Source organism: Hylaeus volcanicus, chromosome 6 (genome assembly GCF_026283585.1).
Source record: "Hylaeus volcanicus isolate JK05 chromosome 6, UHH_iyHylVolc1.0_haploid, whole genome shotgun sequence".
Lineage (NCBI taxonomy): Eukaryota > Metazoa > Arthropoda > Insecta > Hymenoptera > Colletidae > Hylaeus > Hylaeus volcanicus.
In genome coordinates this window covers 15,259,401-15,284,169 of record NC_071981.1, presented here as the reverse complement: position 1 = coordinate 15,284,169, position 24,769 = coordinate 15,259,401, and the positions used below count along the sequence as shown (strand labels likewise).

General features: G+C 39.3%; 1 protein-coding gene across 7 annotated transcripts in view; it reads left to right on the top strand.

Moving 5' to 3' along the window:
- Window positions 1-24,769, top strand: part of LOC128878186 (5-hydroxytryptamine receptor 2B-like) — a 174,570-nt gene that overhangs the window by 125,617 nt on the left and 24,184 nt on the right. For all 7 annotated transcript variants that reach the window (XM_054126185.1, XM_054126187.1, XM_054126186.1 and 4 more), the window contains one exon: window positions 13,197-13,330. In XM_054126185.1, the coding sequence (XP_053982160.1) occupies window positions 13,197-13,330 (134 nt within the window). The remainder of the gene's footprint in view (window positions 1-13,196; window positions 13,331-24,769) is intronic.

Genomic DNA, 24,769 nt, shown 5'->3' with positions numbered 1-24,769 from the left:
AATCTCCTTGGAGCACGTGTACGACTTGACCAGCGTGTCTGACCATTACTCGCCATTTCTACTCGTGTTGCTAATTTATGTTGCTTCTTTTATGTTAGTGTCCGTTTCGATTAGTTGTAATCATTTAAAAAATTGCAGTTTGCATAGAAGACTTCTGGTACATTAGACAATGCCAGAATTAGTAGAACTGGCCAGTCGTGGTCAGACATGGTTAGCCAAACCATTCGATTTATTTTTACGAAAACGAAGCTTCCTACGAAAAAATATCATTCTTGTTAAATTAGATGGAAATTCATGTGATAATCTGTTATACTGAATACTACTATGAAACAACGTGGCAATAATACCAAAACCGTGATGGTTATAAAATATCTGGAATAAAGCCCAAGGTTTTTGCATGCAGTGGAAGCAACCTTCGCAATGTAATCAGGAAAAGTGAGATTTAAAGCGAATATATGCCAAGGTCCTGTATGCTAGAGACAGAAGTCAATGCAACACTAATGAAACAATAATCATAAATGATTGTAAGCTTCCTACAATGGAAGGAAAAGATTTAAATTAGAGGTATTTGAGGACAGATTATTCTTGGAAGTATCGAGTCTTTAAATCTCATCATGTTTCACCGAAGTAGCAAGGAACATCTTGAAATACTTTTTAGCCCTTTGACTGCAAAGGGCGTGTATATACGCCTCCGAGAAATGAGCTCAGAGAAATCTTTGTATTCGTTAAATCAATTTCAAAAAATATCAGCTTATAGGAGGTGATGAGACGAAACCTTTTTTAGATTTATAGTTTATTCGTAGGACGCTTAGTTTCGAAAATAAAAATTGAAATGTTACAAGTTCGTTGCAAAAGATGAATTTCAGGAAAAAGGTCTAAGTTTTCAATTTTTATCTCTGAAACTAAACGTCGTATGAATAAACGTCGTATGATATAGAAAAGTTCCGTCTTATCATCCCCTATAAGCTGTAATTTTTTTTAAATTCACACCTCTACGCCTCTTAGGAGAGTTCTGGGACACCCTGTATAATACATTTTATATTATATTTTATATCCTATATTACAATATATTTTATATATTTATATCTTCATAGTAGACTTTTAATAATGTTTCCACGAATCAAAAGTTCCAACCTAAAATTCACAAAGTACAACTATACTTAGTCAAGGGCCACATGGTCCCCAAAGAATTTCGAAGAAGAGTTGCTGTCAATGCTGCGTGATCAATTAATTATGGTCCCTTAGGTTACAATGCGAGGACGGAAACAGCCCACGCAGCCCGTCGACTGATCTAATGATGTCGTTGTCTTGTCTCCGTGTAGCTTCGTAGCACGCGTGTACAATAGGAGAATAATTTAAACCCGACGCGTTTCCGCAGCGAGCAATATATTATAGAGAATTACGAGACTAGCTCTGACCGCGTAACGCGTCCGCGCACGAACCTACACGAACGAGATCGTTTAGGATTTTTGCAAGCACTCGCCCAAAGAGATCTTTTTGATCTAAACGTCCACTTCGTCAGATTCGCTTTTTAATTTGCCCCCTCTAATTTTTAAGAGATTAAAATTGTATAATAATCCTCCCAAAAATGTGGCTTTTGTTCAGAACAGCACCGAAACTCATTTCAATTAAATATGAAGTTAGAAATGCCATAATTAATACTCGAATTTTTATCCACAGCGAGCAAAATGTATCAAATTATTATTCAGGATTCACTCATATAAAGTGACGCGTCGTCACCCTCAAAAATAGATAGTCAAACCGATTACTTTAAGGTATCACTCGCTTATCAGGGAGCAGTATTGCTCACGTTGAGAAACAATGGACTGAAGTTGGGAATAAGTCGTCGGCGTTATCGAACACCGGCTAATGGTGCGATTACAATTTCATGAAGTTTCTCCGATCGCGAACGTGTTTTTAATGCGGTCGAAAAAATACGATCGCTAAACGGCAACGTTAGTAGCGCGATAAAGTGAAACGTTTTACGAGTAGAGGAGGGGGAAACCCCGAGAATATACTTTGACATTCGACTCGTAAACCGTTGCAGCCCTTACATGGCGTTATGCAAATTTCTTTCCGGGGCTGTTGCAGACTTTTTGAAAGTCCTGGTACTTCTTCGATGGAAATTAATTTTTTTATCGAACGTACTTAATAATATGACGATACTAAAACGATGTTTTCGCGTGTTTCTAAATGGTCATAAGTGGCCCAGTTCTGGACTAGAATGGACATTACGAAAATATTTTTATAAACCTGATTTCTTGCATATACACGTATATTAAGTTGTTACAAATAAATTTATAATTACGTATAAAATATAAATATATATTACTAAATTAAACGAAATTTTATAATATACATTAATGTATATTATTAAAACATATATATTTAAAATTATTAAAATATAAATGATACTATTTATAATTATTTCTACATAATAAACGCTTCAATAATAACCATTTTCAATAAACACAGCAGTCTTTGAAATACGTATAGAAAACTCATGTGTTCAAATCAAACCAATAAAAATATTTTCATACTTACATCCAGCATGACTGAACTATAAAAAGTAATACTTAAGCATCTACTAACAAGGTTACTTTGCTTTACCATTCTTATGGCTGATAACTGTCGACAGATAATTCAATTTATCCATAAAAAACACTTCAATCTCATTAGTGTCCTAATAAAATAAGAAATGTTACTAGTGGAAGGAAATCTCGTGAATAAACTTTGACGTTTGCCTAAATTTCCCCAGATACGTAACGTCCCTGAAATTCGGACTAATATGATGCTGTTATGACGCATCAGATACCGAAACAAGATCCCCGGATTTCACGAGCTCGTGCACGTTAATTACGTTAATCGAATGGAGACGAGCGTCTCGCGAAACGACACTGGCTCGGTAGAATTTAATGAGTGGAGCAGGAACTAACGAGATTAGAAAGATAACGAGTATTCGCTGATCACCCACTCCTCCCACCCCTTTTCACAGTGTACGAATAATCTGTTTGATAAGCTGCAGACGCGATGCAGATCACTTAATTTCTAGCTGTCTCAAAGGGAAACAGGATTTCCTACGGCGAAAGAGTGTCCAGGGAAAGAGCGACAAAGAACGTCCTTAACGCGATCGTGTCGCTGAGAAAGACTAGCGAGATTACGGACAGCGCGAAAAGGGATTGTTAATTATATTTTTTGTTCTATGTCCAGCTTGTCGGCTAACGACATTCCTTTCGCGTCCCCGTTCGACGCAAACAGTACTGGAGTGGTTTTGTAATACGTATCTGTACTGTGGAGATCTAAAAGATTGTAAAATGTTACGAGTACCCAGTAATAAACATTTAAATATGTAATGAAATATGTTATACGTTAGCCTGAATATTTACTTATTTTTTTCTATAATATTCCAATATGTATGCGAAGGCTTGTGTATTACACATACGTGTAATAAACATTTAAATATATAGTAAAATATGCAACAAGCCTGAATTTTTTCCCGTAACACTTAAATATATTTTATTATTCGTACTAAAAGTCAAGAACCATAACACATTTCCACTCGATCGTAATACACGTAAATGCACATTTACCTATACTGCTTTCATCGTCCCAGAGGTTTGAAAATACACCCTTAACGTTACAGCGACGAATAAAAATTGAAGCTTGCGAAATCCACTTTGAACATATTTATGAAACAAAATTGCTGATTTCATATAACAAACACGATTAGCCCAAATGGCAGACTGTTTAATTATTAAAGTTGCCACTGTACACTCTAACCTACGTTAGTTTCAAATTAGCTCAAGAAATAGAAAAAACAAAGTGCCTCTGTTGCAATTCACCCCGGTGTCCCCTACTAACGGCGATTTTTATAGAACGAAACTCCCCCGGAATAACGAAGCACTAAAACATACCGAAATTGAAAAAGAGAATTCGGTTAAAAGGCAATTTTCGAATTTCGCCGAAACTCGAATGGTATTCAAATTGAATTTTTGGGAGGTGCGCTGAATTGTCTTGTTTGGGCGAAATGGCTGCGAAGTCGGGGGAAATTTCCATTAAACTTTATGAAATACTCGGTGGATGGCTAAGGGGGTGATTGGTTTTTTCAGATTAAAAATTAGATTAAATCTTTCATTTAATTAAATCTGAAATTTTTCAGAATAAAATGTTCATGGCGAGACAGTATATAACTAATGGAATAATGTTACTTCGGATACGATGAAGAAATTAATAGCTAGGTTGCCAAGATTAGTAAAAGATGTTTTAAAAGCATATACACGCATTAATAAAAAGAAAATTTAACACTCTATGGACTCGTGTGACTTTCAGGTCACGTGCTAATATGTCGATATTTTAACAAAAAATATTAGGCTGTTTCACAAGATTCGTTAATTTTATTCCAATTTAAGAAGTTTTCATATGCTTCTGGACGGGATGTATACAATTATACAATTTAATTCACTTTTCTAAGCATTAACTAGTATCGACTCCCAACATTTCTTGGCCAGTACAATTTTTCCATCGCTATATTATTATCAAGCCACTAATTTAACACAACCACTATAGATCGAAGAAAACATACACTTAAATTTTGCACAATTCTACCTTCGTCCCTTTTTACAAATAATTGCACACTTCGGCTTATCAAACAAATATATCCTTAAACTCACGAATCAATTTTCTTATATTTTCCCACAAATTCTGTAGGGGCAAACGGTACCACAGCACGCCGGCGTTTTACCGTGCAAATTCGGTGGACCTTCAAACTTGGACGTTGCGGTCAATACTTTGAAAAGGCAATTACCGGGGCCACCATCGGCACAGCACTAGTAACTTCGTAGTTTCCGGCGGCGTGTCGCGGAACTTCCGCGAACGTTCTGGAAAATATGAGAATAAAACGACACGACCACCGAACAGCGATTCCGGCGTAATAATAATCACGAACAGGTATCGCGTCGCGGCAGCGCCGAACAACGATATTCCCCGGCGTGTGACCACGCTCATTCGCATCAGCAACCCCTATAATAGCGGTTAATTAATTTATTTCATTACCGTGTTCGTCTCGTCATTAGCGAACCGTTGAACGACCCGATGATGTACGAGCACTGAATCCCGGAAGCCCGTCTAAAACGCAACGCTGGCCGGCTACGGGCCGATCGAACAAACGGATCCGTATTTAGAATATCTGTTTGTTTGATTTCGTTTACACATAGAGGCACGACCAATCAGAACCACTTTGGCGACACTGTAAACATTTACTGTATCGAAAATTGCCTCGAACGAATCTTGCGTGGATGATCGGAAATGGGACAACGCAATGGCGTCATTTGATGTATGATTCTTTGTTGGGCCGGTTCAGATTTGAAACCTGTATTTTCTTGTTTAACCCATTCACTGCCAGGTAAACTGAACAGTGACAGTGCTTTTCACTGATTAACTAAACAAATTATTCTGAAAGTCAAATGTCAAAGTATTATAAATGAATTTGAATGAAGTTCTTGAATTTCGATGAAGTTACAAAAATAAACAACACGATAAATCTTTGATTATAGAGATTTCAATTGCCTGTAAGCGAAATTTGATCCCAGTAGAAATTTTAAAGAGTATTAGTCTGGCAATCAACGACTTAAAGCGTTTTGTTTTGGGCTTGGCGCCCATTTGATAGAGATGTGTAATCTAGGTTATTTTTTTGACAATAAAAAGTCATACCAAATTTCTTTTGCAATAATTCGTGACTCAAAAGGCTACAAACTTATCCCTTGTACCATTCATTCATTTATTTAAAGTGCGTAATTAGTATACAAAGTTATTGCACTACTGCTTACTTATTACTAGCTTACTTTCATTCTTCTTATCATCTTCTTACATGACTCCTGCATTATTTTAATACTGTTTGCATCTCTTACTTCTTATCTATTGGGGACCCCTGGTCCCACTCTAGCTCGGGTACCTCGGGGTTGCTAAGCCCGTACTGTATAGCTACAAACACCGCTAGAGCCCTTGAGGTTATCCCTTCGTATCGTACAGGTATCGTATCGTACAAGTTTGAAGAGATCTTGACGAATAACTTATTAGGAGATAATATGTGTCCCTTACAATATTACGAGTGAAAACAATTGAAATAGATTTTTATTTCTAAATTTAAGATTTTCTATCTTCGAACTCTTATGATTGCGATAATTGTTCGTAACTAGGGAACTTTGGTCGTACTTTGGCAAATTTATGCAGCAGCCTAATACCATCATCACCTTTTCTCGAGAGGAAACCGCTATTCTGAAACCTTCCGATACATTTCCATAGACAGTTTGCTTTTCGAAGTAATCCAGATAATAACAAGGTGGTCGAGCAAAAGCGCAAGGATCCGCAAACACGTTCTCCCGGCAAATTGGAGCTGAGTCGAAGTCATATTCAGATGCAATTAAAGCCGCGATCCTCTCAGACCCGAGTCAATATTATGGTTTAATCAGAGTTTTAAATTTTACAACCGGACCTCCCAGCGAAGCGAAACCAGATCGAGTTGGATGACAAGTATGAAATTAAATAATAAACTCGAATAAATGCTGCTTATTCTGTTAGTATCGGTGATAAAGCACTACAGACATTTATTTGTTAAAATCTCTATTACATAAGAAGAAATTATTTATTAACGCTGGTGTCATACTAATCAGCTTTATCGATGAGATAACATTAATCTGAAAACGATTCCACTAGAAAAAATAAATATTGTATAATATCAATGTTGTGATAATAAAAACTATCGAGTAAAGTATGAAGGAGTTCAAATTCGTAGCAATAATTACGATTTGTTCTCATAATCGAACCAAGAGGAACCAAAAAGCAAACGATTCAATGATGTCGGAGAGTTCAGTTTCGCAACGGAATATTATTTTTTGATATTGAAACGATGGAAGTCTCGGATTCGCTAGGTGTGCGCGATGATATCCACGTAGTCGTGGGTTATCACGACACCGACCTAGGCTTGATTCTCCTGCGTCGGATGATAATACGCGAAGGGGATGGCAAGGCAGTATGGCGTGGCATAAAGGTTTACGATTCTTTTCTATACAGCTTAAATAGGCCATTCAGGGTCCAGGACGACTAAACTACCTTCTTTTTACTCGACCATCGTAAACGTATAGAGAGACGCGGTCGATATATGGAACTCGCCGCCTATCTCTCCTATCCTTGGCACGAGGAGACGTTCTGCCTCTCGGAAGAGGTATCACGTATTAAAGGAAGACGGTGATTTCCTGACGGATTGGTTCCTGACCAAGCAACGATCTTTTCATTTGTAATCGGGAAAGTTCTGCGATTCGTATCGCAGGATTTAATAAACATGAACCTCTTTCATCGACGACGAAGATCAGCAAGATTGAGTTTCCATCGGACTGGCTTCGGTGTCTTTCATTCCTGAATACAGATATTAGGGACACTCGCAAGCAGTGGAGTTCTTTGATACTGTACATTTTATTTGATTAAAGTGACGTTCGGTTTTAACGTGCAATATAATCCTCATCGTTAAGGATAACCATCGCTCATCTGTCCGACGAGCTTTCTATTCCCTTTACGCGAAACCAGAGTGACTTTTATGAAAAATATTCTTCAGGTGCAATTTTCATTGGAAATCGCTAAAAAGAAGTTAGAGTTCACCAGTTAATTCAAATAAGGCCATCCGGTTATTCTCAGACGAACAGAAATTCTTATAACAAAGCCAAGTACGAATTTTGGATGTGAAAAATTGCAACCTATGAAGAAGTAAAATTGTTAAGTTGGAAAATCATAAGATGTTTACTCCTCTTGTTAAGAGATTCTGTAGCGAATAAGTTATCATCAGATTTTTGTTCTTTTTATTAGTGACATTAATTACGATTATGAAAAACTAAACGTCCACATATGTGACCAAGGGCGCGAAGACGCTAAGCATACGTTACAATTAACAGTATCTATCAAAAATACATTTTCAAATTAATTGTAACCCCGTTAAATTCAAGTGCGAAGACATAAAAGTATAAATGCTGAAAACTTTACCTCGAAAACAACAGTGGATTTTATAGGACGCAAGAAAGTCGCGTACTTTGATTCCAAGTACCACGAGTTTCGAAAAGATAAATATTTGTCTTTCGGACGGGGCTCAAGCAGCGCCCTAATAACAGTTAAAAATGACAAACGGTGGCTGTTCGGGGCGGTCGAAGAAAATCGCGAAGGATATTGGGAAAGCCCAGAGGGATGAACACGGACGCGGAAGAACAATAGAGTTTCCCAGCTGAAAATATGAGCCGAGACGGTACGGGGCAACAACGAAGTTTAGTTTAATTAGACCGAGCAAACCGCCCCGTTGGACCGAGGATTCTTCAAGGCGGAAAAGTTGCAAGACGTAAGTCTCGGCCCTGGAAGAATTCGGTGCAGCTCGCGGAAGTATTCGCCGCGGACCTTTTTCCGAAACGTTTATTTAAGATGGCTGGAGATTGCAGAGCGGCGAGAATTCGGTTACCTCGAAATCCGGCCGTCGTTAGAAGTTAAAGCGAGCTGGCGGACGGGCCAGTCCGCCCGGAAATAAATATGACAGGGCATTTCCGGCGCGCAGTTTCGACGAACGCCCGAACGAGCGCGCACAAGCGATTCCTTCGCATCCGGGGAATTCATTTCGATAAATGTATCGTTTATTCGAGACGAGACCGCTGGCTCAAGCCTGCTTATGAATTTTAAACCGTGGAGACGTCACGCGTGTCTGCGAAGTATTGTCCGAAGAATTTCAAACCTCGGTCGGAGAAGAGAGCTGTCGGTACTTGTTTAAAATTCTATTCTTCCGGTTGCCGTTTCTAAAGCTCTCGCTCGAGGAGAGAATCCCAGCGATATCAAATGGTACCGGCCATTTATCTGAATTTTATCGCGAGACTTGGCGAGCTGGTTCAGTTTTGTAAGTGTTTTATATTATTTAAAGGAATACAGGTCGCTATGCCCTGCATCTCTTTAAGCTGGTGATTTTCAAATTGGGTAGTAAGTTTCTTTAAAAATAAAGCAAATTTTAACTCTCTATGGATCCTGTGGAAATCGGTGATAAGGTTGAATCTCCAACTTGATATTACGGGAAGAAAATTATCAAGTAATAAAGGTTGAGAATTAATAAAGATCGATACTTTTTTATTCACAATTCGATACTCTACCATATTTTTTTATAAAAAATATAGTTGTTCTAACCAATTGATATCAATATATAGAAAAATTTCTCGCGATTAATGTCTTCAATGAATGCTTATTCTGAACCGTGTTTGTTATCAATTGAATACTGAATACTAAATATTACTGTATACATTATAAATGTTTAACTAATTCAAAGACATTCATCTTTATTCCATCTCGAAGTTTCAGATCGTTACCCGATGTCTTTTGAGAAAGTAATATGCCCGAATGCGAAAAGCAGTAATTCTTGATTAATCGCGTAACGCGAAAGCATCGCTCCCGTTTATGCGAAAATTGCGATACGTCGTTACTTTGAGCGATTTGCTCGTTGTCAAGTACTCGTGTAATTACCCTAATTTGGACACGGGTATACCATCCGCGCGGTGTTCAACGGACCGTTATATAGCCAGTGAACTGCACTAATAACAGAATTTACAGTGGGACTACTCTGTGAAAACGCGAAGCATTCCTGCCCGTATGAATATGCATACCGAAGAACTCCGAGAGGATCCACCTTAGTTAGTCGCTGGCCAGTAATCGTATCAATTTTCTGCCGAACTTTCTAATCGTATTTGATGTTTCAAAACGTTTCCCCGGCCGCGCCAAATAACCGTGAATTAGCCCGGGGATGGAAAGTTCCATTAACTTCGTTCGCGATTCGACTCGATTGGTATGTAACCATTATTGCATTATCGCCATCGCGCTAATCGCGAGCGTCGTGACCGACGCATCAAAATTTCGAGCGTGTACACGAATAAACTTTACACGCGTATACGTGAAACGCGCATGATTATTCGATTTTTGTTGTTGTTCCGTGTATTCGATGGGTCGTGCTTGTTCTGTGAATTAACGGAACCGTGAAACACCAGCGGCGCCTCGGGCCGCGATTTCCGCAGTCAAACGATTCGGCGAACGGGCAAGTCAGGAATGAAATAAAATAGACGCGAATACGTTCGTTCGGCTCGCCAAATACGGTTTTATCGGTGCGCGTGGCACGGACCCGATCGCACACTCCGAAGTGATTTAAACCGCTGTTGACTTCGTATCCGGTTAGCAAACCTCTCGATCGTAAACAAGATTTAAACGGAGGGGGAGCTGGAGCAGCGGACGCGATCATATAAAAGTTATTTCGTTTGACGGCTGCGCGATGCTCTCGCGCGCCGTCGCGTCATTAACTTTGTCGTTGGTCCAAATGGGCTAGAAAACCATTTAACGGGCCACGTGACGCATGTAACGTTAATTTCAACATTGATTTAAATCGCGCCGAGGCCGATTTAACTTGCGTCTGATTGCGCAACCCGTTGCATCCAGTGCTGAGTTACATCGTCCATTAAATTAAATATAAAGACAGGTGTTCTTCGTTAATTTCAACGCTGCCTACTGTAGACGCGAGGTTCGTGTGACTATTACAGTTGAAGTGAAAATGTTTCGTTTACTGGGTTGGTTGGATGCAAAATTAATTTCTATGAAGCTAATATTCATGTATTAAATATTTGTCTACATTAATTCTTGAATATATTTCAATATCAATGGTTATAGAATATATCAGTAGTTTATACAATGACACACTAGCAATAATAAAGAACAATTAAATTTTCTTTTCATTGATGTATATAACAATGTATATATAAATCACATAATATCAACAGATATTTACCTATTTTTAAATACTTATTCCAATTTCGGTGTCCGACGTACTTCTGGACGTGTACGTCAGACTCCAACGAAGTACTATTACCCCGTGACGCGTGCCACTGCACCCTCATAATTTCAGTTCGAACAGACATTTCGCACGTAATTAAATACGAATCATATATAAACTCGCGCGTTTTGCTAGAAATACTTGATTTGCATTTCATAACGAATAAACGTCCCCCTTCGTTTGTTCGCCACTCCAGCCATTAATTATTCGTCGAACGAGCACGTTCGATGACAATTGACACCGTCCATCGCCCGGTGAATTAAATTTTCAAAAATATCGTATAATGACCGAAATCGGCCCGAGGTAGTCGATGTGGCGAATCATTCCCACGGAAAAGCGGACGAATTGACTTCGACGTCTGTCGTCGTTTGTCGGTCAGCACCTACCGGTACAAATAAGCTGATTACACGATCGTCAAAACGTTTACGAGGCCTTCAAAGCGACGTCACCGTCGACGAACTAATTGGAAGCGGTTTTAGCGTAAAGCGAACTGTTTCTGGTCGAACATCTATCGCACGGCGAACGAACTTTACCGAAAACCGCATTGACCGACGCCACGTGTAACCACGGCCCTCGACGAAGACGAATGGACGACGATAGAACAGCGAGGGGGGCCGAGTGGGGACGGGAACTTCGTGAACTTGACTGGGAATTACGGCCAAAGATTACGCGTCCTTCGCTTAAAAATTCGCAAGTTCGAAGCCCGGGATTCGCGACAAATATTCTGGCCCTGACACGAAGGAAACGGAGCGTGGCCTTCGGCCAGGAATTATTAACCACTTCCGTGCCGAGCTTATTTTAGTAGGTGGCCTTAGAGACGGTTCACTTATTTGAAATCACTGGTATTTCGTGCTTGCCAATACTTTGGATCTGATTTACAGGTTTAATTTCTCGTAGACGTTTAGTCGTTCGCTTTCAAGGTCCTGTATGAAATGTTGGAGAAAAGATATTCTTTCCTATTTAGTAATATTATCCTTCTGTAAATTCACGTGACTTTGAAGTTATGTAGCTACTATGTACATTTTCGAGATAAGATTTAATTCAATTACGAATACGTATATATCCGTATTCCGTTTAGTTTATTTACATTTTTTGGTGTCTATCTGAATAAACAAATTTGTTTCTATGAAGTCAATATCAAATATTTGTTTGGCGTATTTCGTGCCTTTATCTTGTACTAAATTCCCCTTCGTTAGGTACTTGATGACAGTTATTAAAATATATTTCAGACATCCTAAAATTAATTTTAAATTGCTTCTCCTATTTTATCCTTTATTATCACACTCGCGAAAAATCTTTTCATTTGTTCGTGACGACCCTGCTACTTATCTCGAGTGTACCCGTTAATTGTTTAATTGGAGCGAACGATACCTGCGCGACGTTTCACAGAAGTTGAACCGTCCAGTTCTCTTCGGGAATCCTCACTAATCAGCTTATGAATTATTTACACGAGCCCCGAGAATCGCGCGCAACTAACTGGATCGCTGATTTAAAGCCGTCTAGCGCGAAAATAGAGAGAACTCTGTGAAACTCTGATATGAAACGGCTTGATAACGACTAGTAGCGATTCTTCCTTCCGTGGTAATAAAACACACAGCGATACGATGGAAAAGCGAGCATCAAAGCGCTCGGTTTTGGACAGAAATTCGTCTAGTCCGTTTATTACAGTTTCGAGACTTCGCGTCTGTATTTTATTTACCGTGACACAGCACTTCAAAATATGAACTATAAAGTGAAGATCGTTTCAGCAGAGATGCGTTCTAACGGAACAAAAATGAATCGATATTCTCAGAGGAAACAGTGATAGAGAGAATAGTAGTAGAAGTTTGGTGAATTTTAAGATTGACTGGCAAAGAAAATTTTTTACTGGACTGCTGTTTTGGGTTGATTTATAAGTACCTTCCGTTGTATAAGTGATATATGTATATATTATATTTAGAAGACAAGACATTACTTTTGAATGAATTCTTGACTTGAATTTTTCTGAAATCTACTCTTAAATGAAAAATAAGACATTACTTTCATTTAAGTTTCAACCCTTTTCCTGTGTCTGTAAAAATTTGAAATTTCATAGACAATCACGGTCTAATAATAGTATACGCTGTACACTTATCTTCAGTTTTATATTCATATGTTTATCTTTCTCTCTATCCTATTTCACTCAATACCTAATTTTCGTATGTTTAAACTCGATACGATAAAACAACAAATTAATCAGACAGCTGTATCCAAGTAAAGCTTCTTTTGAATGGTTCTGTATAATCGAGCGCGGTTAATTATAATTCAAAACACGATCAAAAACTGTTTGTTTCAGGAAACCTGTTCGTGATAGCGGCGATCGTGTTGGAGCGGAATTTGCAGTCGGTGGCGAATTATTTAATCGTCAGCTTGGCTGTCGCCGATCTTATGGTTGCCTGTCTCGTCATGCCTCTTGGAGCCGTTTATGAGGTACGTAGTCTGACGGGTTTATTAAGCGCCGTCCGTTATGGCCATGCAATCTGTTTCAAATCTCGTTCCCCTCGCAAATCCGATAAAAATCCGTTCCATCGTCCAACCCGCATTCCGTGTACGGGAATGTTATTTAAAAGACGCCCAGAAAAAAGTCAACCTGGCCCCTTGGGCGCGTAATCAGCCGATTCATTTTCATTTCACGGAATGAATCTTTACTATCTCAATGCCTGCTGTACAGTAAATACGATAGCATTGAATTAGTTAGTACGATTGGTACAAAACTACTTTTAATATTGATACATTTGCTTTTTATAAGAATTTATGAAAATTCTTGTTATATCACAGGTACAATGGAAATATAGGTAAATGTTAATAGTAGTGGTAGATAAAACAAAGCTATACTTTCTTTCAAAACATTCTACTATTATTTTTATATAAAATATATAATGCATGAATAATATATCTCCATCTCTTCACTTTGAGAGTCGTAATAAGACTATTACTAAGACTTACTATTAAGACTATTATTGAAATTTCTATTTCGTATCAATCATATTAAGTAATTAACGAATATCGAATATCGATCTCACTAAATTCTCGATCCTTTTAATAATTAATCTTCGCTCAAGAATAACAAAGTTTCCAATGGCATATACAGTCAGTCCCATAAGTATTCGTACCCTCAGTGTCTACCGAAGACATTTATCTAAATTAAACGACAGGTTTGGCGTTTCCAAATAAATGTTAAAAACTTATTTGGAATCGTCGAGCCTATCATTTAATTTAGACTTCCTTCAATAGACATAGAAGGTACAAATACTTGTAGGACTGACCGTATAGTAAAATAACCAACAAAAGCCACGGCTGAGCGAAGAGTTTTTCGAAAATACAATTAAGCGAGGCGCGGCATGATTAAAGGGCCTCGTTTCGCGATGGAGGAAATCGGTTGAGCCTACACGGATAAGGGACGTGTTTTCATATTATACACGCGTTATGTTCATTAATGCCCAGCAGCGTGGCGGTCAGTTACAGGGTTTCGAAGCCGCTAAGCCTCCAACGAAACGTACCAGCTTAATGCTGGATATCGACAGTCGCTCTTCGAGGGCTCGCTTGTCCGTGACTGTTTGCACGGGATTAAATTTTGCGACTTAACGACCGAAGAGCCTCTAAAGCTAAACGAGTTCCCGTTTCGCACGTTTCAAACTAATGTGCCCGCGTTCACTCGTTCTGTAAAGCTGGGACGAGTGCGGACACATAAAAGTGTACATGAAGGAAATCAAACGTGGGGAAGTTTAGGGTAGCTCGTTGGTCGAAGAAGGGCTCGCATGAAAATAATGATAGTGAGAAACTTGGTGCGATCGTACTACGTGTGAATCCAAGGGAAGGTATTATGTGATAAACATATTGCAAATGTATTTACATCTTGTTATAGAATATCTTTTTCGTGACGAATAACTTTCTTGGTGTTAATTCCAAAGGAAATATTTTGGAAGCTGTATACAGAAAGAATCTAAAGGGACCGCTTTACATAATTGTCGTTATTGTTTCTTCTACTGGTTCATTTTGTTATTATTTTCGCGATTATACAACATATAAGTACCTATCAACCTGACTTTAAATTTTAACATGTACGCGTTAATTGTTTTATACTTCATCGTGAGAAAATTCACAAAGCAACTAAGTAAATATTGCAAAGTACCAAGATATTGGAATCGCTTGAAATGTATTTTCACTTAAATTAAAATTATAAACGATCCAATATAAAAGCATGGGATTAATATCTGCACCTAATATTATACAAAAATAAATTCGTCTATGAATGGAAGAATTTTAGTGACGCCATTTTCGTTCAGTTTCATTGGCTGGTCCGAAGTTTAGCGGGCTATTTGGCTTTAATGGATTCCGATAGATCCGCGAAATCTTCGGAGACCTCGAACAGCCTCGAGGTCCCAGGCGATGATGTATAATTAAACAGACCCTCCTTGTGTAAGAAGCTCGTTACGGCGTCGCTCTTATCATTTCTTGCAAGTAGGTCGAATAGGAGTTACCAGTATACGGAGCTTTAAAGCGTCGATTTCGATGTTTATGTAATTAAAGATGGTAAGAAATAAAATTTATTTAATTATGAGGTGTCTAAATTATACAGTGACTGGACTACGACAAGAAATTGCAATAGATGTTAAAATTATTTGATAATTGTACATAATAATTTCTGTAGTTTCTTTTCTACGAAAGCTTTCGGGTAATCATAATTTCCATAGAAATTGCCTACGAAGACAACTAAATAAACAAACGGAGACGATGAGACGATATATGCAGCGTTCATGAAACGTCTTTGGAATTTCATATTCTTGCCACATAGCGATAACGAAGGTAACTTCCTGCCGTGAAAAATGCAAAGAATCGCAAACCAGTCTGAACGGTGTTTGCAAAATTCTCATAAAGGACGTTATTGAATGAACGTTCGAGAGAAAGAAAAGCAAATAAACACTCCGCAGACGCCAACGAAATAGAAAGCCACGCCGGTCGCGTAATTGAAGTTTCTCGCAACGAATTTCGAAAACGTTAAAAGGAATTAGTGACATCAACGTCACGAGCCCGAGTCTAAACGCGGCCCAGGAATAATTTCAGCCTCGAAAATACTCTGACGTAAATCGAGGATTATTATCCCGTCGCCGAGCTGTTGCCAGTATATTTCCACGAGAATAGAATAATGCCCCCGTTCTGATTCCAAATGAATTCACGGTACACAGACGAGGCACTGTTTTGTTTTCTTTTCCAAACTCCGTCGTGCCCACCGAGATCCCAGCCCGGCGTTTCTTTCCGCTGGATGAATGTGTTTCGCTGCCATGGCGGTGCGCGAAGCTGCGGAGCGCATCGAGCTTCATATTGTGGTTTCATTATGTTTACTAAAAACAGACGGGAAATAATAGGGGCACACAATGAGGCGCGTGCAGGAATTTCGTCGGGAATGCGGGGGGTGAATAACGACCTTAGATAGTTCCGTTGAATATTCGAGCTTGTTGTCGGCGAGTGCACGAAGTTGTAGGGAAATTCGAGAATTTTCTTTTCGTGATTTAAATACATGTTTTAGTTCAGAACAAGGTTTAATTTTACGAGACTAGTAAAATATTAAGTAATTAATTTGATGAAACCAGATGAATATCGAGTATGGATCTCGTACAATTCCCAACATTTTAAATAATTAATCTTCGTTTAAAAATAATAAATTAATTGATGATTTAAATACATAATTTAATCCAGAACGGTTCCACTTTTTAGATAATCCAGACACACTCCAGGAAAGTATCCAACATTCTAGCTTCCCTGTTTTAAGACATGCAGAGGGGGGTGGCTCACCCTGAAACTTTAGATGCCCACGAACATTTCAAAATTTATTCAAGTGGAAGTGTAACGGACGTGAACTTCGACGAGTGAAAACCTCTTGTAGCTCCCACTGTCGCCATTTATCCATCGCCGAGAAGAGATACAGCTGGAATTCCGAGGCGTGTAATCCTTCGAAGTGAAGCCGCTCGATCTCAATCTTCGCGCAATTTCTCATTCCGTGATACACCTTGACTGATGTGCCTGCCATTTAGTTAGACAACGCAACAAGCAGCTTCTCATTAGGTAAAGAAGCTCATTACGTTATTGTCTGGGAATTACGGGCCTCGCTGAACGTCCCGCGATGATTTACGAGCAATTTCTTGACTGCTGCCGCCGTGCCATTGTTAGGACGCATCCGAGCCCCAATTGACAGTTGCTGAAATTCACGGTCTTCTTAACGCTAAGGGCCACTTTCGACGCGTTTCAGCCCTTCTGGCGCGCGCTCTCGAGTACGCTTCACGGTTGCATGCATTCCGAAAGCGCGTAACGTAGCGATTCTCGGCGAACTGCTCGATCGTGGTTAATATTCAACTTCGTAGCCAATGTGCGATTCAATTCTGACCCGATCAATATTTTTCATCGTTCAACCAAGTACTGAATATACAGTCAATGCCATAAGTATTCGTACCCTCTATGTCTGTCAAAGAAGCTTTACTGAATTAGATAATAGTTTTGATATTACCAAATGAATTTTTCATTATAAATATGTATATGGTCAAGCACTGATGGTCGAAAAATTATCGGTTTTCAGGAATGTCTTTTATAGAAATGGAAAAAGATACTAATTTAAGCCAATTGCATATAATTTGGTAATGGTAAAACCACTTACTTACATTTCTTTCATTGGAGGTTTCATTCCAATAAATATTAAAATATCGATTTAATTTTTATCTAAGCAGAATGAATTATTAGATGGAATAATATTCTATTGAAATTGACACAGAATTGTTTAAAAGTATGGAGAAGTAACAAAATGGTGGCTCTTTGAATCATAAAGTTCTGTGTTTTTCAGGATATTCCTCGATACTCCGAATATTCTCAAAATACAATTTTTTTAAATCCTTCCCCAATCATTTCTGCATCCAGACGACAGTCTGGACTGGTCCACCGCTTTCGCTGGTCGTCACTTCTTCGCGACATCGTTCACCGTGTGCTCACAATTGCAACAAACAATATTCAAGCTCCTGCTGTTGCATTCTTTCGCCTCTGTCCTCCGTCGAGCAACATCGTTCGTATCTTCGAGGCGGGAGTGGAACAGCTTCAATTCTCCGTCTCGTGTTCGTGTTCGCGTGAGTACACTCGCGTTTAAAACACATGGCGTGGAAAACCATCCTCTCCTTTCACCGTTCTCCCATTTCTTTTACTAGCTGTCTCCTCCTCCCCCCTGTAGTCTTCCATTGTACCGTCGCGCGTCGTTTGAGTCTTGGTCCGTGGTAATGTAATTGGAAAGCACTACTGGTCACTGGCGTCTACCAGCCGACGCGACAGTTGCCTGCCTGTTCTTCAACGAGAAAACGCGACTCTTCTCTCGGTTACAAGCAGAATTCGGTGATCACTGTTGGAGTTAGGGCTCCAGATGTCGGCCGTTTTATTGATACAAGGGCAGGTGTTGGCAAAGTTTTGATAAATTTGGAATGATAACTTTTAGTTTCATAAGACACGATATTTTCTTGAAAATTATCGATATAATACTCGTGTATAGAATGAAGAAATGAATTTATAAAATTTTATATTCGAAGCTTTCAGTGTCCTTCGTGGTATTTCGTGATTGGTACTAACCAAAGCTTTTGGGTATATCCTTCTTTCGTTTTACTGTTAGAAGGACAGGAGTTGACAAAGTTTTGATAAAGTTGCAATGATAACTTTTAGTTTCACGAGACACGACATTTTCTTGAAAATTATCGACATAATGCTCGTGTATAAGATGAAGAAACTTAAAAATGTATAAAACCTTTTGTTCGAAGCTTTCGAAGCCCTTCAAGGCCTTCGTGGTTCTTCATAATTGCTACTAACCAAAGCTTTCGATGTGTAAGCCATGTCCATTGGGTGAGACACTTACGTACAAAATTCCCTCTGTTGGTAACAGAATTTGATATCAGAAAGGAGATATTTCAAGTACAAAGCTGGTAAGACTTGGAAAATTCTTTGGTGCATAATTTTCAATAAAATTCTAGCTCGGAGAAGGTCTGTAAATTTAGAATTCTCTATAAAAGTCTCCGAAACGGTTATTGTCGAAAATTCTGTAGCCCCACTGGCCCTTTCACTGTGCCGTGAGCCCGGAAAGATTAAGAACCGCTGCCTCGAGGCGTCTCCGAATTTATGGGATGTTAGCGTAGTACGCGGGAGATCGAGTCTGCAACATCGCCAAGGATTTATTCGAGATTCGCCGAGCGTGTTCTGTTTCGTTCGCCCTTCGCGTTCCTCCGTGTTATGATCGACGATCGGGGTCTCTCTTTATTCGGGATCACTCGTCGGTCCGTTTGATTTCAAAGGAACAGGGTCAGTTTGTCTTCGGAAAGGAAGAGAAATGTGCTGGCCGACTTCGCTGTGGATACGACGAAAGCTTTTACCGTATAAGAATTTTGACGGTATATAGAGAAACAGTGCTGTTAGAGTCGGGTAACTGGAAAGGACAGATTTTCACGGGCGATCATTCGTCGAATGGTTAAATAACGGCGCTGTCGATATCGATGATTGATTCTATAGTATAGACTTGATTGGAAGCGTATCCTACCTATCCGGTTATAGCGACATGCGAAAAATCAATAAAGACAAATCGTCGACAAGATCCGCAATGTACATTGCTCTCTCTCGTGGATTTTTATCCCGTTGACCGAACAGATTTTCCACTGTTGACTTCGGACGATCCGTTGTTATTTCAATATTCGTTGGTAATCGAACGTTTCGTTCCAGCGATCGGTTCATCGAATAGAGCTGCAACTTTGGATATTTTTTTACTACAGTCGATAATTGGTGATACTCGGCCGACAGAACCTGCTAATTAAGGTCTCGATAACAAGCCCCGTAATAATAATTAATAATTAAACACACAGCCTCGTTTCGATCCTCGAGCCACGGGAACAACGGTTACCGAATTTTTTTAATTATGGGACACACCTCGTCTTAAAATACTCTCGCGGATTGTTTATATCCCATTATGAATTTTTTTGCTTGATGCTTACACGCGTTTTATTCTTGAAATTAAAATAAAGTAATTCTTCATTTGTCATTTTCTTCGACAAATTCATCGAACTTCCTCCTCACTTTCTTTCAGCGACTTTCACCTCTACCCCGTGCTCTTTGTCCTTGACGTTCCCCCTTCCAAAGACAATTTTTTTCGTCTCTTTTCGATCGAGAGAACATTTTATTTCCCCCATCTTGCACACTTTATCTTCCTCACGCTCCCCGGCTTCTTTCTCCTCCCTTCTCGAATTCTTCTCCGACCGCGCGTATATACTTTCTCCCTTCGTCGAGTCGCTCGCCTTTTATTCACCCTCGCGATTCTTGCCGATATCACGACCGGCTACATTAATGATCCGCTGCGGCTCCGATTTCGCTTTATTCCGCTTCGAGCCGCGCACCGCTGGTACCGTTCTTTGTCTCAGGTTTCCCGGCATCGCGCACAATTTCTTCCATTGACGTATTTGCTTGATTACTGGCACAGATTTACCGCGGTCCCCCGCGAAACTTGCGAGCCGGTAATAACCAAAAAGTAGAATGAAAATGGAGATTGCTTACTCTAGAAACGGAACAGACTCTAGGCCAGTGATTCTCGAGCTTGAAAGTGCATATAAACATGGAAATTATTTGCTGTAAAATAGGGATATTGATGTCAATGGTTTTTAAATTGTTTGGATGTCAATTCTTAAAGAAAGGAGGCAGTGGTAATTGAGAAGTAAAATATCGACGATGCAAAATAAAAATAGAAATGAATATTGTTTGCTGTTAAATAGGGATATTGATGTCAATGATTTTTAAACTTTTTGAATGTTAATACGTAAAGAAAGGAGGCAGTGGTAATTAAGAAATAGAATATCGACAATGAAAAATAAAAATTAGAATTAAAATTGTTTCCTGCAAAATAGGGATATTAATGTCAATGATTTTTAAACTTTTCGAATGGCAGCTCCTATCTTACTTCTCATCTATTGGAGCCCGCTGGCCCCTCTCTAGCTCGGGTACCTCGGGGTTGCTAAGCCCGTACTGTAGCTACAAATACCGCTACAGCCCCTGAGGGATTATCAAAGACAATATATAATTAAGACGTATACGTCGTCTTATGAAAAAAAAAATTAAAATTATTTGGTAAAACGTCGATACATGTGATCTGAAAATTACGCGGGCCTAAAGAGGGTTAATGTCGTCACTCTATGGTAGCAGCTCAGTTTTCGTAATAGAACACCGAAATAAGAAATTACATCCTCCTACGTATACACTTTTGGGACAGACATTCCAAAATAATTCCAGAGAACATCGCCACCCTCCAAATCCATCTTTCTAGATACGATCGAGATCTCTGGACCTTCATATATACTCTCGAGTCGCTGTTAGCGGTCCAACGTAATTATATAGATATCCGTGGTTTAGGACACGGGACACGGGACTCCCGTCGCGTTATATTTCCCCTGGCCTGAAACCATCCGAAGAAGTCATCTCTCGAGCATTCAGTCTCTAGCCAGCTACCGTCGTCGTGGACTTCGGATAAAGTTAATCCAAGTTTCCATCTTCTCCGCCACCCACTCCCCGGCTCTCGCGGAAGAAAAAGAAGCCAGGCAATACCAATCAGTGTATTAATATCCTTCGTGATAGAGGGAGCCTGGGAGCAAGGATACAGCGGCTTCGAGGGATGATCCCGACGTACGCGGCTGAGCGTGGCGAAATGGGAAACGAAATAGTATGCGAAAGCGGGGGAAAATTGTGGACGAGCCGTGTTGCAATAAATAAGCTTGCCCGACTTGGTCGGAATACAGAGACAGGGCACGCTCTTCAGACGGGTATTTTCGCCATCGTCGGCGCCTTTGCTTCGTCTTTACTGGAGAATGCGCGAATACCATATCCTCGGGACACGCTAAGAACCGGTCGTAATATCGCGAGCAACGCTCTCTCAAATAAGTGCATTTACTTTGAGGGAGACAGCGACGTTTCGCCGCAAACAGTAACCAACCCCCTCGTGCCTCGTCTTCGGTCTTCGGTCTTTCCCTCGAGTTTTTTTTGCCCTCTTTTTTCCCCTCGTTTTTTTTTCTCTCCCAGGTCCTCTTTTCCCTCGAGCGATAACCCATCTTTCGAGAAAAGTTAACGCTTCGGATCAGACACCGGCGTCGAAAAAGAGAAACATCTTCCCTCGGATGAGACTTTCTCCGACGCGCCATCTCGTCGCGCACATCTATGCTTTTGAAGGCGACGGTTTCTACCAAGTAGGGGACGGGAAAGATGAGTTTTAATGCGAGGAAATGTTGGTAAGTTGAAACTGTGTTTGCGATGGGCTTATATTGGATCAGAACGATAATGCCTAAACAAAATATGTAAACAAAACCTCTTCGAGAATTTTTATGCCCACATAAAAGTTCGATAAATACATGCATACCGTTTGAAATTATTGCTCCTCCGTGTTTTTAAAGTCGAAAGGAAACTCCGAGGAAACGTTTTATCTTTCGTACAAAGTAGAAGAACGTCTTGAAATAAAAGATTGGAAAGTCACGCTACTTTTCAATCGCGTTGTTGTTCGCTGCGTGTCACGTGGCAGAAATTGAATTCAGGGCGTTTAATAGAAGTTTCTGCCAGTACGACCCCGGCGTTGTAATTGTTGTGCAATGGTTCGTTGAACGTCGTCCATTTGCGACGAGCGTTCTCCCACATTCTTTACCTCTGAAATTGGTTACATTCAATTCCGCGTCGGTCGCTCTCATTTTCCGAGAACTGTGAAAGAAGCTTTTCAAAGTTTTTCGTTTATGTTTTATGACACAATTCCGCATTGTTCCCTCGTTTTCCTCGTGTTTCATTCAACCGCATCGATGGCTTCCAAGCGCACATGCCGTACCTTCAACGTTTCAACGTTTCCCGAGTAAAAGTTGTTTTAAATTTTAACGATACTTTAATACATCAGTAAATAATTGGACCGTTTAGGAATTATCTCGTACGTGCAATGCCACGTTTACGTGGTCGAAAGTCCGTATTGTGTTGTCTGTATTCTATATTATGTTTTTTGGTATGGAGATACAACGTTTGCGCAGAAATAATAACGAATTTAAACACACGTATCGAACAAAAACGTGTAATATTAAAAAATGATTAACCTCGCCGAAAAATACCGAAGAAGATATTACTTTTCCGAAATGCATCAATTTATTAAACAAAATTTGACGACAACTTCAAGCTGAGTCAATAGTTGCAACTACAAACGTGTGAGTGAAATAAAAAAAAAAAGTGTAATATTTGTGCAACATAAGTAAACAATAAATATCTATACAATATGTGCCCTGTAAACTGTCTATATTATCACTGATCTCTATTATCTATTCTTAATCTCTGCTCTTTCTTCCCCTTATTTGTTCCCATTAATTGGCTCTTATTAGTAAATAGATAAAATGTGAAGGAAAAGCAGATATTAAACCGAAAGGAGTCCATTAAACTTTCCGAAGAGTTTATCTGGTTACATTTCCGCATGACCGATAAAATGTCCCGGGTGATGCTCCGAGCAGTTTACCAAATTGAACTCAACTAATTAACATTCAGCGTAATCCCCCGGAAGCCTACGTAATTGAGAAAATGTCTAGGGGTTGTGCCACGTTTGTAAAACTTCCGAGTGCCGGCAGGGATTAAGCGGATGTGCTATGAGAAACAGTCGTCGTTCGTGCCTCTCTTATGTCTACTTAAGGCACTGTGCATCAGGGTTACAGAAATGGCTACGAATTGAAATGAAGTCTCTCGCAAGGGTGGGATTATTATTATAGTCCTCGGAACATTGATCATATTTTTTGACATTACCCACTCTTCGAAAATCAAAGAGTCAAATTGTTACAGCAACTCTGTAAACTGAAATTATATTTACATATTTATCCATGTGTCTGTTTTGATTACTAAGCCTAACGTTACGGCGTGTACTTGTGTTCTGATCCTTCTTTAAAAACTGTAATATTAATGTATAATCTCACACATGTCAACAAATCCTAGTTCTACTAATAGTCTATTCTAGTAGTGGATATTTCATTGGCTCGCATGGCCTTCTTATGTATACTCATTACTACTTGCTGCAAACTATTTACTCTATTATACTTACTTGGAATATGACAAGTAAAATATTTACTTTAACAAATGCTATTCTAAAATGTCATAAAATAATATGAAATTACGATAAATTAATTGAACAATAATAATAGAACGTGCACCTTCAACGTGCAGCTTTTCCAGCGTGCAGCAGTTCTCTTCCATGAAGTTCGCGAAGGCAATTTTAGCGTGGACAGTGGATTTATCATAACATTCTACGATAACACTCCTGGTCTAGTACGATACGCGTCGCTAAATGTTTCTCTGCGATATTAAATTCGACGTGAAGTCAAAGTCCATTCTGCGAACGTTTGCTTCCAACATCTTCACCTTTTCACGTGAACTTCTGCCATCTGTTTGTCAAAGAGATTAGCTCGGCCAGGTGGAGACGTACCAGTGCACACATTCTGCCAACGTTCTCGTTGAAGGATGCTTCTGCGGCCGGCTGCCATTACTTCCTTTTTCTGAAAACAGTGGAACACCTTTATGGAAGTTCCATCGACTTCTTCAGAATTCTTTTTTAAACTTTGAACTTCCATAAATGTTTGTTATTTCATTAGCGTCAATTAATTAGTACAAAACAGTTTACACTATGTCTATTTTTAGGAGCAGAATAATTATCACAAGACGATAATTTGTTCTTTAAACTAAACAATGTAGTTTTTTTTCGCACAAATTGATTCCCTTTCATCACTCAGAACATAAAACCATTAAGGTGTGGCCATTGAAAAAGTAATATTATACTTTACGAGATATTTCATATTCCATAGTAGGAAATTACTGTAC